This window comes from Solanum tuberosum, unplaced genomic scaffold, assembly GCF_000226075.1.
Source record: "Solanum tuberosum cultivar DM 1-3 516 R44 unplaced genomic scaffold, SolTub_3.0 scf00040, whole genome shotgun sequence".
NCBI classification, from domain to species: domain Eukaryota; kingdom Viridiplantae; phylum Streptophyta; class Magnoliopsida; order Solanales; family Solanaceae; genus Solanum; species Solanum tuberosum.
In genome coordinates, this window is record NW_006238964.1 from 1,293,308 (window position 1) to 1,310,108 (window position 16,801).

A 16,801-nucleotide genomic window follows, 5' to 3' on the forward strand; every position below is an offset into this window, starting at 1 on the left:
TTAAAGATCAAGATCTCGAATATTCCGCAAATTGATTATAGAGGTCAAATCTAAATCATCCTACTTCGAGAAATACGCACTAACGACCCTCGAATCATGGATAAATCTTAGAAGAGTAGAATCAAAGGAGGAACAGAATTGTACCCACAATCTTTATCAATAAAGTTATGTTTCGTCAGATATTATTTATGTGGTTTATTTATTTCCATATGTTTAAAATTTGTTGCAAACAACATTATATATTTGTTCGACCAAAAAAAATAAAATACTATCTGTTGTTTTTGTTATTGCTTTGGACTGTTTTTCCTTGAGCCGAGGGTCAACTGGAAACAACCTCTCTACCTTTGAGTCTGAGGTAGCGTGACTATGCTGGGTATTTTTGTTGTGCTAATATTTTCTCTATTGTCTGTTTTCCTTTTCTTCTTTTTTCTGAAATCTTCTGTTTGTTGTGACCACTAGGCCACAAGTCCAGACCCCTACTACTAGTCCTTCACTCAGGAAATTAATCAAATTGACCATTACTATTTGACAAGTATGAATATTTTCTTTTGAGATCCAGAATCAACACTAATTATAAAAAAAGATCATGATTTCATTTTGCTCACTTAAAACTTGTTTGTTTGCAGTTTCATTGAACTCTCATTGCTATTTCTACAGCATGATGGTTACTGCTTCTGTGTCTATTCACTGCCTTATGAACCTAATGACTATTGTTTGAGTTATTAGTAAAACTCTCTAGGCAAGGACGAATACTTTCAAGTCGAGTCAAATTCATGAAATAACATATACAGGAAGTTATATGCACTGACGGTGTACAAAAAGATTGATACCTAGAGATAAGAATATAGATGCAAGGTTAGCTAATAATTAAGCATGAACTTCACACATTTCAATGTGAACACAACAGCACAAAATGTTTCAATTCCAACCCCCCCCACCACACACATACAGAACCACCTTTTTTCTATGGCAAGCCAATCTTGACAGACTACACACTTGCTTGCCAAGAATTAGAATGGTAAAGACTTGCAGTCTTTGGTTAAAAAGAAGCAGCAAATTCTTTCCACTTGATTCAACAACCCCTTAACAAAACAAACTAAAGAATAGGTCTAATCTTCTTCTACTTCAAAGTTGTCTAAGTCTTTACAAACCAGCTGCTTTTCCTAATCTCTCTCTTAGAATCTTCACTCCCATGTACCTGCATCAAATGGGACAATAAAGAATCATGAGACAATTAGCAGGAAATGATTTAAGTTGAGTGTCATATAGCAAGTTAGTTACTCCTTCCGTTTCAATTTGTTTGTTTGGTTTTGACTTAGTACGGAGTTTAAGAAAGTTTAGAAGACTTTTGAAACTTGTGGTCTTCAATTAAAAATATGTAGAACGTACCAAAATGTCCTTTAATCTTGTGGTCTTAAACATGTCATGTGGAATGTTAGAATTAAAGAGTTGTCAGAAAAGGAAAGAGACATTCTTTTTGAAACCGAGGGAGTAGTTTGTATTATTATGATGTTACCTGCCCATCATCATCACTGTGGCTTGAGGATTTGTGCCTGGCGACTCTTTGAATGTTGAACCATCGATGACACGGAGCCTATGGACACCAAGAACCTTGTGATCGGGGGCGATCACCTTTCCAACTTGACATCCACCATGGTAATGCCATATTGTGATCACAGTGTCTTTGCAGAACTGCTCTAAGGACTCGGTGTTATGAGTGTGTTTTGGTATTAGATTAACATTAGCTTGGACACTCATGTTAAGCAGCCTATCTAGTGTCTCTTTGTTACACTGTGTGAAGTTGGTGAAGTGTTTAGATTTCGCGATCTTCTCCATAATGCGTATACCATCTACACATCGTTTTAGATCACGTGGATGGCTGAAGTAGTTGAAGGTGATGGAAGGGTTGTCGTCAGGATTGGTAGTCACCAGGCTAATGTTCCCTCTTGACAAAGGTAATGCTATCTTTTCTAAGATGAAACCTCCCCTGAACGCCTCGTGTGGTATGTTTTTCTTGCTTCTTCGATATGCTTCGATTGCTTCTACTGTTCTCTGCTTTGGAGGAATGGTGGACAGTTGCCCAATCTGGTTATTCCAAAATGTGGACACAATGTTAGGAAAACCGTGATTAATGGACGTAGAGAGTAGTACTACTGAGCAATTAAGAGAGTTATATTTAAGTGAATTTACCAGTGTCCAGTAACATACAGTACAATACATTATGAAACAACGGGAAACAACAATCCAATCAGGATGTGATTGATAGAAGTTGAAACATTGCTACTAACCTCAGCTGAAGCAACTCCATGATGGCAACTGATGCTATCTCCGGACTGCCCAAATCCACTGCTAGCTTCAATATAGACTCCCTTTTTAGTAATCCCTACAGTCTGAATCAGTGACTGTTCAACAGGCCTATTTGTGGGGACGAAGATCGTGTTCAAGGGGTTATCTGACATGCCTTGACCAACAAACTTATTGTCAAGCACCACTGTGATGTTGAACTTTTCCAACTCGGCCTTTGGTCCGATTCCACTAAGCATCAGAATATGAGGGCTCCCAATTGCACCAGATGACACTATAATCTCACTTCCCTTCCTTGTCGAAAGAAATGCCTTGTGTACTTTCCCATTTTCATCTTTGAAAATGACTCCCACTGCCCGTGGCTTCTTTCCTGCGTATAATTATTTCAATCCGATTATCACTACTACTATAACGCATATTCCGTGTTTCAGGTTACGGTTAACCAACATGTTAACTAATCGAGATGTACCTGATGTATCAAAATCAATCTTTTGAACTGTGGCATGCACCAGAACATCCAACTTGTTAGGATTAGCAGAGGCAAGTAGTTCAGCAGCAGAGTGACGACGTCCGTAGTGGTCGAATATGGTCCCACCAACCTTGGTTCCATAGATGTGATCATAAGTGAATCCATTAAAAGGTGAGATACCAATTTCAAGTAGACTTTCTCTTACTGCTTCTTGCCATGGAGCCAAGTTTGGTCTCTGAACAATTTGTTTCTCAACCCAAGGATATGATTCATTCACCAATTTAGAATCCCATCCTGCTTTCTCAATGTAACTGCAAGTTCAACAAAATCACAACATCAACAACATGTATGATCTACAATCAATTTTTATAACTCAACACAACAATTGTGACTCGCTCTGTACCTAGAGAGCCTGTTTGATTTACTCCCTCCGTCCCAAAACAAGTGTCGCTTTAGGAATTCAAGACAAAAGATAGTAATTGTTTCCAACTACTTCTTCTTAATAGTGCTCAATTCTCAAGAAACATCCGATATACATTGTATTTTTATTTTTTTTAATGGACATAAAATTATCACTCCTTAAACATATCATCTACTTAACAATACTCAATTTCGAAAGAGAAAACAATAAATTTTTTAGCTCCACCACTGAAAGCGACGAGTTATATTTAGCACACGCATGACGCAAGCTAGCATTAGGCCAAGATATTAACTGCTAGTGCACCTACTTCTTTGGATTCATCATAAACCTTCATGCTTAAACAATAGTACGGAATAAACATCATAAATAGGGAACTTAAATTTTATTGTCCTTGATAGGTATAAGTTCAATAAATGACTATATAAGTTTGGTAGTTGGCCTGTTTTAAATAGATAATGGCCTCAATTTATCTGTGTACACTCATTTTCTGCTTTGTCTTTAAATATTTGTGCATTTGCATTCCCTACCAAATCTTTATTTCATGGCTAAGAAATAAAGGAGACAAACATCATATATATGTCTCAAATACTCTATTAAAAGTTTATCTTTGTTAGTTGATCAAGGATAATGCCTTAAAGCTTGTCCACACACTACTAGCGCGGTGAATCAATAAGAAATTTGTGTTATAAAATATGATTTTCCTATCAAACCAATTACTTACTTGGAAGATGCATGGTGGAAAACATATTCTCACTAAAATACTGGGAAGCTTCATAACTGATTCAATCAATATACATGTGGGAATAGCTATTGAACAATTTTTTAGTAACAAATTTCAATGGGGAAATGGTGGTTTTTAGTAGTGACAAAAGGATTAATGAAAAGAGTTTTAGTTATGTATGCACTATCAGTTTAAATTATTATTTTTTCACATTATAAGGTCATCGAAAGGATATTTTATTTATAACTAAAAGGTTTGTAATGGGTCCAATATTTTGGTCTCACACGACAATTAATGGAATATAATTGTAGTTGAGTTTTTTTTTTAAAAGTCTAAATCATGTTTGGTAAGGTCGTGTACTTAGGCTGACCAAAGTGGAAAATATTTCTGTAAATGCACACATTAATTAATTGAATCTTAAAACATTTAGTTGAAATTAGTATTCATTCTTTTGATAATGACATATATATTGACATAGAAATGAATTTAGTTTCTCTAAATTAACTCGATCTTTTTTCATTTATAAAACAAATTTTAGTCTAATACTCCATCCGACCATTTTTACTTGTCCAGATTTAACTTAACACACATTTCAAGAAACAATGACGACTATAATTAATAATACTAAGTGATAAATTATCTCAATCTGAAGAAATAAAAATGGACATTTATTTTTAGTATAGTAAAAAAGTAAAATAGTCTGAGAAACTAGGAAGTAACACATTTTTGGTCATACAAATAGTGAAATAGGTGGGTATTTTCCTCTCTTTATTTGTTTCATCTTCACTTTTCTTTTCTTTTTTTAAATAAAATGAGAACCACTACTTTTTGTTCTTTGTTTGGTTCAAAGAAGTAATAAAATCAACTTAACGTGAGTACAAAAATATGACCAAAATTTATTGGCATTAAAAACCACATGCTCATTTCACTTTTCTAGTTGGGGAGTAATTCATTATTCAACCACCAAATTACAGCCATGAATAATCCAAAATTAGGCTGTAGAATTTTTATTTTTATTTTTGTCTATATATGATAACAACTACATAAAATGTAAAAGATAAAATATGAGTATTTCTCTTGACTCAAAGAAAATATAATCATGATTACAACTACTCACCCTTTCAATTATAGTTATCCTACCAAGAGAAATGACCTATCATAACAAATTAATGCACTAATTATATAAGAAATTTTTTTATACGACATAACCTTCACTAAAAAAAAATAAAGGACAACTTGTACCGCTAACCAATAAAAGTTTGTTATTAATTCAATTAAGAAAATCGTATTAGCTACGATTATTTAGCGAGAATTTTAGAGCTATCTTTATTTTTTACGAGTCAATATACATATAAATTAAATCCATAATAAGATAAGAAGTGTACGTTTCATTTAATCGTTTCACATTGACTTGACACGTTTCATTAAATTTAATCTATTTATTTATATTTCAGAAATTCAAATAATTATTTATTAATATTTCCTCCATTCTTTATCAGTTTCAATCTGATTATCTTATTTAGATTTGACACATAATTTACAAGACTAAAGACGCACTTATAAATTTTTTTGAATATATGAGTCAAGTAAAATGAAATGTATGTACCTTGGACCAGCGCGAGTATAAAAGCCGGCGTTAATGCAAGTGGCTCCGCCCAAAATTCTAGCTCTAGAATTAAAAACGCCATCGGTAGAAACGAAGAATTGTGAAGCGGAAGTAGATGAAGTGTCAGCAAGAGAGATGTGAAAATTTTGCATGAATGACACATTTGCATTTGTAAATGGAACTCCACCTCTTTCAACTAATAAAACTCTAAATTTTGTTGACAATGTTGCTGCTAAAGGACAACCAGCTGTTCCACCTCCAACTATTATATAGTCATATGAATTTTTATAATTACCAAAATCTGAAAATGATGAAAATGTACTTGCTTCTCTTATAAATGGATACTTATCTTCCCATCTCCCTTCTCCTGCTGCTGCATTAAATCAGGACCACTTACGAATTAAATAGAAGAAAATACTCGACAAATAAATAATACTTATAACGCAGATTCAATGTATGATACACAAAGGGCCGTTCAACTGAATTCAATATTTTATACATATTAAAAAATTAGAATGGCAAAGTGAGATGCATTTAATAGTTAATATTGAAAATATTTTCAAAATTTTGAATTCATCTGTAAGACCAATATTATACAGGAGGGGTTAAGTAATTACTATGGGTGATAATATATAATTAAATTAAATATGATCATCTCATGTAACAGTTTATTCACATGATATGACCATACACTTCAAACATTTAAATAAAACTATTTCCAAATACAGTAAAAAGACATTTTCTTAAAGAAAAAAAAAAGTAAAACACTTAGATTGAAACGAACGAAGCAACAAAATTATCAGATATCATTGATTTAAACAACAAATGATGCGATTTAATTAAGTGTATCGATCTCTAATAGATTAGCAGAAGTGATTTTGAAGAATTGCAAGAAAAGGTGGTAATGATTACAAGAATTATAGATGAGGATGATCAATTCATTAGAAGAAATTAAACAAGTGAAAAGGGGATTTAATAGTATTGCCTCGATTTTGACGAACAAAAAAAAAACTATGGAAAATGAAAAAGGGAATGAAATTCAAATCCCTAGCTATAAGAAAAAAGAAAAGAAAAAGGTAAGGTACCTTGAATGAGAATGGTGAAGTGGAGATGGCATACAAGTAAAGAGAGAAGAAGGTTGAAAATCACAGAGAGAGGACCAACCACAGCCATTTGAGTTCAGACACAAACTACACTAACACACAAATTTACTCTCCTAGGAGATCAAGAACCTTCCCACCTCAACCTTTTATCTATGTGGCTTCTTCTCCTTGGCCTTGTTTTGTGTGTCCAACATATATATATAGCACTACTAATTAATGTACTCTACCAAAATGTATGTATACGTTCACGATATATATTAAAAATAGATGTACACTTTCATTCCAAACATTCTACTTATTATTTTTTAAAGGGTTGTTTGATAGCTGGATGAGAAACAAGTTATTTATTTATTAATTTTCGTATAACTTATACAATGTTTGATAGGTAGATAGAAAATAAAATGTTCATGCATGAATTAAATTAACATTTGATTGACAATTTAGATAACTAAATACATGTACAATTTATGAGGGGATCTATGTGTTAATTAGTTTATGTTAGATAGAAGATGGAATAACTAATACATGCATAAAATAATACATAAATTTCATTATAACTAATCTCTATATTATTAATATTTGCATAACTCTAACTAGCTACCAAACAACTCTTAAGAGTTGTAACAAGGTAATATTAGACAACTAAAAATGAATCGATGCTTATCACTCACAATATATTGTACATTGTGCATTGAGCTATATATGGCTATTATTATTTTATACAAGATAAAAGATGAAATAATTAATACATGTATAATTAATATCAACATAAAATAACAGATTGATTCACTCATAATTAATCATTGCATAACTTTAACTAATTACAAACAACTCTTAAACAAGTTAATATTGGACGAATAAAAATGAATGGATGCTTAACGTTGAAAGAGCTAGGTGGGTATATTAAATTCAAAGAGAGGCCATTAATGGTGTGGGAAATCAATGCCAACTGCTACACTGAATCATCAATGCATTCATATTGGCAGTTCGATTCAGTTCTATCTACCTACTAATAAAATTAAAATAATACTTTTTATTACCTTCTCCCTCTCATGACAGCTCACTATTATTAAACCACCATGTATATATAGCGTTAAGACCTTAAAAAAAATAAAAAATCGTAGACTTTTACTTGTCAACTATATTAAAAATAAATGCTCATTATTATTTATCTAGTTTAGAAAATCAAAAGAGATAATGAATAAAATTTTGTTATTTAATTTGTTATTGATAAGAGATGTGAGAAGTAGGGCTCCGTATCGGTCGGTTCGGTTCGATTCGATTTTGAAGTCTATCGGTTTGACTTATTGGTTATTGGTTTGTAGAGATGCTAAACCATTATAGAACCATTAAGATATTGGCTTATCGATTATTGATTTATCGGTTATTGATCGTTATCGGTTTAACTGTTAAGATTTGACACAAAAAAATCATTGAAAATCACTTTAAAACAAGGTGACAAACCAAATGAACCATGCACATGAGTTCACAAGTTACGTCTTTCTCAAAAGCAAACACTTTTACATTGTAAAATATCCAAGAGTTTGGGACAACCAAAAATAAAAGTAGGAAACCAAACTCTAAGTCAAGGACTTTATATACAAAATGGTATAAATATAATTATTTAATTTACTATCGGATTATCGGTTAACCGTTAAGAAAAAATCTAAAACCGTTAAGAATTGATAACCCGATAACAAAAAAAATCAAAACCGTTATCAAAACTGCTAAACTAGTAACCCATTACGGATAAACTAATTACTTTTTTTTCAATTCGAATTATCAGCTTCGATTCGATTTTGAACAGCCCAGTGAGAAGTCAATACGAATAAACATGGATATATGGAGAGTACTACTTTTATTAAAGAGAGGACACACAACTACACAAGTTTTTGGTAAAATATAGTACAGTCACTTTGAATTGTATTAGATTCGTTTGTTTGACTTAATTCAAATGGTAAAATTCAAAATGATTTCATAAAATAAAATAAAAAAATCTAATCCAAACATGTACACAGCAATAAATTCAAAGATTTTGGCCAGAGAGTGATAGATATTTTCTTTGTTTTACTTTAAGATTGTGGGATCGATTTATCAAAGGAGGACAGAGATGAAAGCTGTAAATTTTTTTATATAATTTTGGAATATAATTTAAATAGAATAAATTAAAATATTTTATGTTTTTCTTCTTGGTTTTTGGTATTTTAGGCTCGATTAAATTCAAATTTGTGCTAGGAAATTTCATATTAGGAGGTATAGTATTACTTAATAAAAGTAACTATGTACTCAGAAAGACTCAAATCTATGAAAGGTGAAGAAATTAACTTATTAAATATGACCCGACAAATTGGTCGATTTATCAATTTAGCGCACTTTTTCAAATTCAGCTCAACATATCTAATTTTTTGCTGATTTTTTATCTGATATTTTATATCCATTCCGACTTAGTTCAGATTGTTTCCGAAAATTTCATATTAAAAAGTAAAACTCTCTTTAACAAAAACGATTTCATATATAATTAGAAAAATTTAAAATCAAAACCTTTGATTATTTGACGCCTTTTAATCATGTGGACAACCAAACTACATTTTTGAGAATGAACAATTTCCAACTTCCAAGAGAGGAGGAGGAATATATAAAATTACACTACACTATTTGTCAGTCACTAATCATTGAGTTTATATATATATATAGGTGATTTAACCAAGAGATGGATATGTTATATTACATATATAACTATATTATATAATATATATAAAATATATATTATTTGTCTTTGCATATTATACTAATATAGTTAGCACAGCAGATTGTTTTTCCTTCTTCAGGTATGTCCCTTTTTCACCGACCACTTAATGGTTTATATATTTATAGATATAGATATTAGTGAGTTAGTCATTTTTTAATAATTTTTTCCTACTGAATATAAGAAATAGAGAAAAGTTTTTAATTTTATGGTCTTAAATTAAATTATGTCAAATGTGTTAAGATGATTTTTACTTTTGTAATTTTAAACATGTCAGGTAGAAAGTTAAAGCTAAAATAATGTAAGAAAAAGAAAATAATCATTTTTTTAAAACGGATTAAAAATAAAAATTCACCTTTTTTGCTTGCTTGCTAGCTCATGATCTAGCTACATTCATAATAAATAAATAAATCTAGCTATACATTCTTAAAATAAATAAATGGAGCTACCTTTTGCACTAGTATTATTATTATTATTATTATTATTATTATTACTACTACTACTATTACTATTATTACTATTATTATTATTATTACTACTACTATTACTATTATTATTATTACTATTATTATTATTATTATTATTATTTCACCCATCCATCCAGCTGGAAGTTAATTGTTCCTCTTTTACATTTTCTCTCTTTTTTCCTTTGTTGGTTAATTAAAGGGAACTTACATTTTTAGTTTGCAGTAATAAATGAAATCCAACAGCTATGAATATTTATATTATTTAATGTGTATTACTACCTATTGTTGAATTTGTTTTGTATTTTGTTGTTTTACAATCCTTTTGCTTAAAATTCTGGGATATATCGAAAACAATATCCCTAACTCATATAGGTAAAAATAAACTTTGTGTATATCATATCTTCTTCAAACTCCATTTATAAAATTACATATTGTGTCCAACAGATTTTATTGGGATTCTTCAAATACGTTATCCATTCTCTTTTATAGTCCACTAGTTCATGCTCAGTACAGATCCAACTAATTACACGTAATTTGATTTTTAATTTACTTGACTTGCTAATTAATTAAAACATTTTCTCTTTAATTTCTTGACGGGCATGATAACAAATAAAGGATGTTTTGGTAATAATATATTTGTTGTAATATTATATTTAGTGGCAATAATAAATATGAGTATTGAAAACTTGCATTATATAAATGTCGCTAAAGGCTTTAGCGACTATAAATGTAATATCATTAACTCAATTGCTGATAAATCTTTTTTGCGGCAATATTTCTCTCCATCATTAACTAGAAATCTCGAATTGAGCCTTGAATATGAAAAAAAATCATGTTCGAAATCCTTTTCACAATGCGCGAGTACAAATTAGTCAAACTTAATGCAGATATTGAACATCGGATGAGAAACTTAAAAAAAAAAAAAAAGTTTCTTTCCTTTACCTAATATTATGATTATGTATGTTCCAAGTATTCAATCACGTAACATAGTTAGATGCTAGAGAAATAGGCCTTTGAAACTAACTACACATATTTTCTAAGAAATATTATAAATGCACCCAGCTGGACCAGATATCTTTGTCACTTTTTTTTTAGAAAATAACAAAAATGGTGTTCATATGGTTGAGGGTTGATACAAATAGCTTCTCTTTAAATATGCATTAAATTACTTTGGTTTTTAAAAAAAAAATTCCTAAAGTTAACACTTTTTAGTCTTTGTCAAAACAGTGAAAAAAAAACAATTTGACCATAAACTCCAAAACAAGTCCTATCTCGAATAATTAAATTTGACCAATATTTTAAGATGTATCTTTTTATCATATGATATGAGAAAAATTGTAATTTATAATACTTTTGTATAGTTTTTAATATCTAAAATTTAATTCAACTTTTAAAATTAGTCAAATTAACTTGCGAAATAAATGTGACAACTATTCAGAGAGTGTAGTATAGTTCTTATAATTGGCTTGGGAAAAGTGGGTTTTTTTCTTCTTCTTTTGAAAAAATCAATTTACTCATTCAATTATAGGCTTCTCACGTGGCTCAGTAATTATAGCATAATAATAACAACTCAGCAATTACACAAATAATAATTGACAAAATTGGCAGAAAAGACTAACCACTAATATATATAGCAATATATAGCTAGATAAATAATGTATATTACAGCCTAGAAATTCAATAATTGGTGGTCCATACACTCTTCCTACCCTAAAAATAGAAATTCACCTGTTTTTTATGGCTTTACTAGTTTCTGATGCTCATTCTAGAAACTACTAAAAGTTAGAGGGTTACCATACGCTAACATATAGAGCTTAGATACAAAAACATGATCAATGAAAATTCATATAACTGATTACAAACGAACTTATATTTTGTCCTTCTCAAGCTCATATAGAGGAGGGTTACGATAGGCTAGCGCAAAACTTAACAATTCGTGATGTAATACAAATAAAAACTTTGAATGGAGAAACCTGGACAATGAGAATTCATATAACCAACCAAATTCATAAGGTGTTAGGATATAGTTTCACTCTTCCCTAGATGCACATATTTTACATCACAATCTTAGCAAAAAGAAAAACATTTCAGAGATTCACTAATAATATTGACAAAAATCCCATCTCATTAGAAAATATAGTTTCTGATATCTTTCATCAGCTTATCCATAAAATACAGACATTATATTAGGCTTCTCACAAGAAAATTTTGATGGCAAACAAGGAGAATGATAACAAACATGAAACAACACAGAAAAGAATGGCCCTCTTAGTTCACCAACAAAATAAAATCAACTGTAAAAAGAACAAGAGAGAATTAAAACACAGCCTATTCAGTGTACAAAAATCAATGCCTTCAGTGTCTGATTCTTTCATATGCTTTGTCTCTAATAGTGCTAGCCGCAATCAAGCATAATTGTGCACCATACCACGTCTGGATGAGCATTAAAACTTTGCTGTCGCAGAATAAGAGTGGGTGTTATAAACAATAGCTTACTGGGCTTTGTCATGTAATGAGGAGCTAGAGTATTCTGTTCCATTTTCTGAAGTTACTTCGGATGTACCACTGGTTGATACATCACCGTGATCGTTTGTGCTACCGCGGAAGCTCTTTGACGAAAGAGCAGGGTTACCCTGAGGTTGACCATTTGCCATACCTTGCCCTTCCTCTGCTAGTCGTTTAAGAAGATTCATGACTGTAGGAAGGAACTTCGTGGATAAAGAGAGAAGTCCAGGAAGCTGCCAAAATGCATATAGAAGATCACATTCCCGAGAAGACCATTATTTCATAAGTTTCCACATTTGTGAATGAAGCAATTAAGTGGATAAAGAAGATTAAGCCAGAGTGGTTGTGTTTTGACTTACATAACAATATAAACAGTGAAGTATAAAACATCGCAAAAATAGAAAGGAAATGTCAAATCTATTTCACCCTTGGAAAATCAAATGAGATAACAACCTACTGAAAGACCACAAATGTCTACTCCTTGCATCGCTTGGAAACAGATAAAGAAAAGAGAAGTTACAAGATTTTCTGTTCTGTTGCTGTGTTTGTTTGGATGATCAGAAAAGAAAATGAAAGGCAATTATTTCCCTTCCAGCATCTCCTACTTTTATGAGTTTATCTTCCTTCCCCTAGTTACCTAGCCTAGGTAAAACATCTCCAGGAAAATAACAGACTGATGAAAAGAAGCACCACGGGAAGATCACTACTTCATTACTTCTTTATTTTGATGACAAGGGAAACCCGCAGCTGCTACCCTTTGGGTGCGCACAGGGTAAAACCCTCGCTCCTATGCAATAGCTCGCAAACCAAATAGGAGAGGTAACCCGCACTAGGCAAGCCCGGTGTGACGAGCTCGACTCAGAAGGCAAACCCCATGCTTTTGCTGGCAAGGGGTTTCGAACTTGAGACCTCCAACATGAAAGTCTCAAGCCCAAACCACTGGGCCACCCCGAAGGGTACAACTTCATTACTTCTTTTTTGTATATGGAACAGAATTTTAGAACGTCATTTGCAACTGAAAATCATCAGTGTTCTAAGTCTTTTAAGAAGCAACTAGCAAGAGTCTACAAAAGTTATTTGGTTGAATTGCTTCTAGTTTGCAAACAATAGAACTCTGAGAAAGAAGATTCAGCACTTACAACTCCATTGCGGAATTCGCCTGAGATATCCATTTGCACCCAAAGAGCTTTAAATAGCAGATAGGCGACGAATATAAACCCTAAATATAAAGGATTTCTGGAGAGAGAGAAAAACCGCATGAGCTAGAGTTAAACCATGTTATACTGTAAAATATAGCGGGGCATCATGAACTACAAGTCAGAAGGAATACCTTAAAAGTGTCATGAATTCATTGAATCCCAAAACAACCATGGCAACAATTGCCCATGGAGGTGGTAACCAATTATTATTTCTCTTGCTAGCCTCCTGAAAGTTGAATAAGAGAAAATCAGAAGTTATCAAGAACGAAGGGCAAAACTTCAAATAAACATTATTGATGCCAGAACATAACCTACAGGTGTATAGGTACTATCGGACTTTTTAGCACTACAAAATTAGAATTCATACACCTAGCAGCTAGCATGAAAGACAATCAACCTCCTAGTACCAAAAGGTACATCCCACTCTTTGATCAAAACAAATCTCGGGTGTTCAATGGACATGATAGCACTTCAACTGTTTTTAATACCATTATTTAGTGAATATAGCCAGCATTTACAATACCTTCCTACCCTTGTTGAAACTTCTCGAGATTCAACCGACAATCAAACAACATAAAAGAATGCACCGTCAGAAAAGCAGAAAGAGATGCAGAGTAGAATCTAATATCTTGCCTGAGCAGCAATGGCTTGTGAAACAACATATTCAGTCTCCGTCTTGAATTGTCTCCACAAAGACTTGCACTGGACAGGTGTAATCAAAGTTTTTGATGGAGGGACCTGCAATATAAATTGACCACAAGATGAAAATTTTGATGGGCTGAACTATACCACGCAAAGATTACTTAATCATACAAAAAAAAAAGTCTAGTTCCTAAAGAGGAAAAAAATTCTTAGGACCTTTGTAGTCTTTTCAGGTAGAAAAATCAAATCATTAAGATGAAGCAAAGAACACCTCAGACAATGTTGTGGAGATTAGCGTGTACGTTTAGAACTTGATTGTATTATATTCAATCCAAATTTTCACATAATTTAGTTGATGGTCATCACCAGCGAGATCCCAAACAAAATATCTACAATCTGAACTGTGTAATGATGACTGGCCTATTAATGGAAAGAATCTTATCTTTCCCCTTTTCGTTGGCCAATTTTTTTGCTTGCATTCCAAGACAAACCACATAAGTAAGCGAATTACCTCATCCCAAGTGCTAGATGCCAGAGGATCAACTGATGTAATGCTCTTTGAGGAGGAAGCACCGGCTTTTCCATCTACAAGAGCAACTATAAGTATTTTGTCTATACTGTCACCCTCATCTTCCAAGCGAACTGCAGCCATAACTGACAGGAGCTTCAGAGACTGGGAGAAAATCGAGAGAAGTCAGTACAATCTTAGATGTAATAATTGACACGTGAAATCACACACCAAAAGAAGGGAACTTATGTCAGTCAATCATACAGCTGATCGTGCAGTTTTAGTAATTGCGCGAATATCTTCCTTGCCAGTCCAAATTCGTGGCATAGAATCCTGATCATGGCTGAACAATGTTGAAAACCTGCCAATAGTTTTCAGCTCTCAGCATATTTATAATAAATAGTGTATGTCAGAGCTGTAGAACAAAGATCAACTCATGTCCATACCTGTCCTTCATGCGACTCAAGACCCTTCCAGCTTCTTCCTTTGCCTTCGCTTCAACTACTCCTCGTGCATAATCTTTCAACCGCAAAACCATGTTATCCCTACTTTCTTCATCCATTTCAAAACCAGAAAGTGCAGCAGCAAAACCAGAGACTGCTGTATCAGTCTCACGCTGAAGCAGTTTTCTTATTGCTGGCCATGTATCATCACCAGCTCCATCTAAAAGAGCCTCAACTGGTCCAGCCAATGCCTCGTTCAGTTTTGTCTAACAAAGAATTTCTCTTCAGTTCCAGGATAAACTTACATTTGAACTTAAAATCAAATGGTCATCCCACTTGTTTGCTATCATGTAGGATCCTCTAACAACAACAAATAGTTATAAATAATATGCATCTGGGACCAGCTAATTGAGCTATCAGAGGCAACTAAGTGATGACATGTTCCTTTAATCAGGGAATCTTAAACATCCCAAGTATGCCAACGCCCATTTTTTTACCTCAAAATCCTAGAACAGAACACTGCAAAAAAATGAAGTGAGTTCCGCAAAGTCACATTAATATAGTAAACTTTGGCCCTAACTCAACCTCGAAAGTTACATGAGAAGGCGAGGTATAAGGGAGATGACATCCCATGCGCTGGTCCGATGTGGGACCCTTACCAACTCAACCAAAACACACTCTGGACATTTGGAGGTGAACAACACAAGGGTCAAACATTGATGTGTTGAATAACATAAGGGTTTATCGTTGGATAACAAAACAACAGGGAAAGATTGGTATGGCTTTAATATCATGTTAAGAAAATGGACCTTGGGCATTGTTCAATCTCAGAAGCTAGCTTCAGAAACGAGCACCCTCCAAAATGTAAGGAGACTCTGGCTACAAAGTGACACTTAATGGTAAACTATAAAGGTTGTCACATTACATACCTCATAGAGGGTTGTCACTTCAGTCAGCTTGGCACTGCGAACTTCAGCAATATGAGCATCTACATCACGCCTCAGCTTATCCTTCACTCTAGATGAGTCCCATTTTGCTTGGTCAATAATAGCATCTACAAAATAATGCATCAGCTGTCAGATTTCAAAAGGCAAGATGCTGACACTGTGCTCAACATTTTATTTCCCGCACAAAATATCACTTATTAAAGCTTTCCAGTCTTTGGGCATTATTTCATTAACTACAAGGTCGGCAAGATCTTTAGAAGAGAAATATTAATGAACACTAGTTTCCTACAAATGCTGAAAATCAGCAAGTGATACACCAATCTCTTTGCAAAAATTATTCTGGTTTGATATTTCCAACCAGAAAAGTTGTTATTTCTACAAGAGAAGGGAAGAAGAACATATCAATAGTCATAACAGCTCAAATCACATGCACCCAAAAAGGCATAGAAGTAGGTACGCTATAGCAACAAAAAACATCAGAAATTTACCCTGCAAACCCAAGTGAACATTTCAATAAATAATCATCAGTAATAAGCAACTACTTCAACTAATTGACATTTAAGAGAAGCATAGTCAGCTCTACAAGACTATTCCCAGAGAATCAACAGTTTTTATAACCAGACTCCCTGCACGAGATAGGGTATCAACTCCTTGATCGTTTTTTATGACCTCTGTGTGTGTGTGTGTGTGGGGGGGGGGGGGGGGGGGGGGGTCTTAGTA

General features: G+C 33.0%; 2 protein-coding genes across 4 annotated transcripts in view; both read right to left on the minus strand.

Moving 5' to 3' along the window:
* Window positions 1–813: 813 nt before the first annotated feature.
* Window positions 814–6,812, minus strand: LOC102588108 (protein HOTHEAD-like). 3 transcript variants are annotated; one of them, XM_006342922.2, is made up of 6 exons: window positions 6,607–6,812; window positions 5,522–5,888; window positions 2,774–3,084; window positions 2,289–2,674; window positions 1,517–2,085; window positions 814–1,198 (listed from the first exon to the last, which is right to left on the minus strand). In XM_006342922.2, the coding sequence occupies exons 1-6, from the start codon at window positions 6,692–6,694 to the stop codon at window positions 1,144–1,146; spliced, it is 1,776 nt and encodes a 591-aa protein (XP_006342984.1). In that variant the 5' UTR covers window positions 6,695–6,812; the 3' UTR covers window positions 814–1,143. The 3 variants fall into 3 exon arrangements, with proteins under 3 accessions (XP_006342984.1, XP_015162239.1, XP_006342983.1); XM_015306753.1 differs by having other exon boundaries at window positions 5,522–5,891; XM_006342921.2 differs by having other exon boundaries at window positions 5,522–5,894.
* A 5,130-nt stretch (window positions 6,813–11,942) lies between these two features.
* Window positions 11,943–16,801, minus strand: part of LOC102588648 (protein ROOT HAIR DEFECTIVE 3) — a 12,318-nt gene continuing 7,459 nt past the window's right edge. The window contains exons 16-23 of the mRNA XM_006342923.2: window positions 16,064–16,188; window positions 15,138–15,400; window positions 14,956–15,052; window positions 14,695–14,856; window positions 14,175–14,279; window positions 13,673–13,767; window positions 13,482–13,578; window positions 11,943–12,575 (exon numbers count right to left, since the gene is read on the minus strand). Of these exons, the coding sequence (XP_006342985.1) occupies window positions 12,330–12,575; window positions 13,482–13,578; window positions 13,673–13,767; window positions 14,175–14,279; window positions 14,695–14,856; window positions 14,956–15,052; window positions 15,138–15,400; window positions 16,064–16,188 (1,190 nt within the window). The 3' untranslated portion in view covers window positions 11,943–12,329. The remainder of the gene's footprint in view (window positions 12,576–13,481; window positions 13,579–13,672; window positions 13,768–14,174; window positions 14,280–14,694; window positions 14,857–14,955; window positions 15,053–15,137; window positions 15,401–16,063; window positions 16,189–16,801) is intronic.